Source organism: Papilio polytes, unplaced genomic scaffold (assembly GCF_000836215.1).
Source record: "Papilio polytes unplaced genomic scaffold, Ppol_1.0 DF822289.1, whole genome shotgun sequence".
NCBI classification, from domain to species: domain Eukaryota; kingdom Metazoa; phylum Arthropoda; class Insecta; order Lepidoptera; family Papilionidae; genus Papilio; species Papilio polytes.
The window spans coordinates 2627781-2629869 of NW_013526915.1; the positions used below are offsets into that span (position 1 = coordinate 2627781).

The following is a 2089-nucleotide window of genomic DNA, read 5'->3' on the forward strand; positions in this document are numbered from 1 at the left end:
GGCTGGAGCAGGCGGCGGAGACTGTCGCCAGGCTCAACCGTACCATCGACCAACATGTCAAGGACGCGGAGGAAAAGCAGGTGACGTCACAGTTCACACCACACATATGCAATGTTCCAGGTCGTAGACTCATCACATACAAACGAAAGACTCTACGTCTCCCTTACCTGCATTTTGCCTTATATTAAAAAAAAGAAGATACAAAAAAAGAAAAAAAATCGTAAAAGTGAATTTCTTGTAAAGTTAAAATACAACGATTTTCTCGATAACGTAAATTTTATTTACATAAAAAAGATTGGATTTGATAGACATTAGCATTTGCAGATGTGTAATATGTTACACATCTGCAAATGCTAATGTCTATGAGCAGTGATCGCTTCGCTATTTTGGCGAATAACAGTCTCCTTATACAAAAAAAGATATAACTTCTTCTCTTGTCTCTTATTATGTGTTAAAACCTCGTTAGAGCCGATCCATTAGCAGCTTATACTCTTTTATTAAAAAAAAAATCTCTTCTCCAGATGGCAATAGACAATTTAGAGAAGGACAAGCAACATTTACACGAGCAGTTAGCGGGCGTACGCGCAGAGAGCTGGAAGCCGCACTCTTTGACACGGCCAATCTTCTAGAAGATGCAGAGTCTCGCAGAGCGAAGCTAGAACAGCAGCTGCAGGATCTAATGTTGCAGCAGGAGAACGCCAAAGGTAAGACTCGAAACCAGGAAGAATTAGTTAAAATTGCTTATGGACTGTACTAAACTGTAAGTCTTCTGAAGGTCAGATAAGTAGACTGAACAAGGAGCTGGAGGTGAGCGAGAAGAAGCTGCGTGAGACACGCAGCAGTATGCAGCAGCAGTCAGGAAAGAAGGAGGCGGAGTACCAGCAGATCATAACTAACATCAATCGCACCACCAACGAGAATATCACCAAGCTTAAAGAGGAGAAGGTAATGTTCTTAACCAACAGGTTAAGAGTTTTTATTTTAATGACGGTTCTATGCCGCCCTGTTGTTCCTCTAACAGGAACACCTCTATACACCCGTACATTTATTTCTTTACTAGCTTTCGCCCGCGACTGCGTCCGCTTGGAATTAAAAAGAACAAAAGTGAAAAATAACTCATCGAATTCCGTTCAGTAGTTTAGGCTACAAACATCCAGCCATCCATCTAAACTTTCGCATTTATAATATTAGTGAGATTAAAAGATTTAAATGGAAAACATTTACATGGTTAAAAAAGTGCAGTGGTTTTAAGCAAATTGAAACTAATTTTTTTGGGATATACTCCCTTGATTATTTACAATAGAATAGAATAAACAGTGTTAACACATTTTAGGAGCAACTTCGTCAATCTCTGGAGCAGAAGTTAAACCAAACAATAGCAACGTTAACGAGCGAGAAGGAAGCATCGGAGGCGAGCGCGAGGGAGAGAGAGAAGAAGCTGCTGGCGATCCGCGACCAGCTGATGCTGCAGCACGACGAGGCCATGCTGCGGGCTGAGAATGATAAACAACAGGCGTTATTAATGGGTAAGCAATTATATATTAGAATATTAACTAATACTCAAATGAAATTGTGACGAAAGTTGGAATTTAATTAATGTATGGATAGAATCTAGGCTACGTCTAGGTGGGGCTACCAATATAATGGTGTTATTCGCAGTAGTTTTAATACGGGCCCTTAGCGGCGTCCATGATATATAACTATATAGTTTTTTGTTCCTCGATTTTAAAAGGTAGAGGTTTTAATTGATTAACTCTTAAACGGTCATAATGAGTTTCTGAGATGGAAAGTATTTTCTCCCTCTACCGATCAGAGTCTTTGTTGCATGCTGTTTTCATGCGCCCGACCTATTTTATTACTGTAATTATATACAATAATTTATTTTTGGTAGTATTTCAAATAAAAAACTTTGCGAAAATCAAGTTTATGTATTTATTACAAAAGTAATATTTTTTACTTATGACAAAAATCTAATTTTATTTTTTATGAAAATCACTGAAAAAATATATACTAAGGAGGTGAAAATATCTCCTCTAATTTATAAAGGGTTAAAACAGGGGGGTGCCACTTAAGTCATTTATAGAACACA

At 38.1% G+C, this 2089-nt stretch overlaps 1 protein-coding gene across 1 annotated transcript in view; it reads left to right on the plus strand.

The window, feature by feature from the left end:
* Positions 1-2089, plus strand: part of LOC106106194 (rootletin-like) — a 20891-nt gene that overhangs the window by 6537 nt on the left and 12265 nt on the right. Inside the window, 5 exon segments of the mRNA XM_013286742.1 lie at positions 9-80; positions 522-588; positions 591-704; positions 776-945; positions 1334-1572. Of these exon segments, the coding sequence (XP_013142196.1) occupies positions 9-80; positions 522-588; positions 591-704; positions 776-945; positions 1334-1572 (662 nt within the window).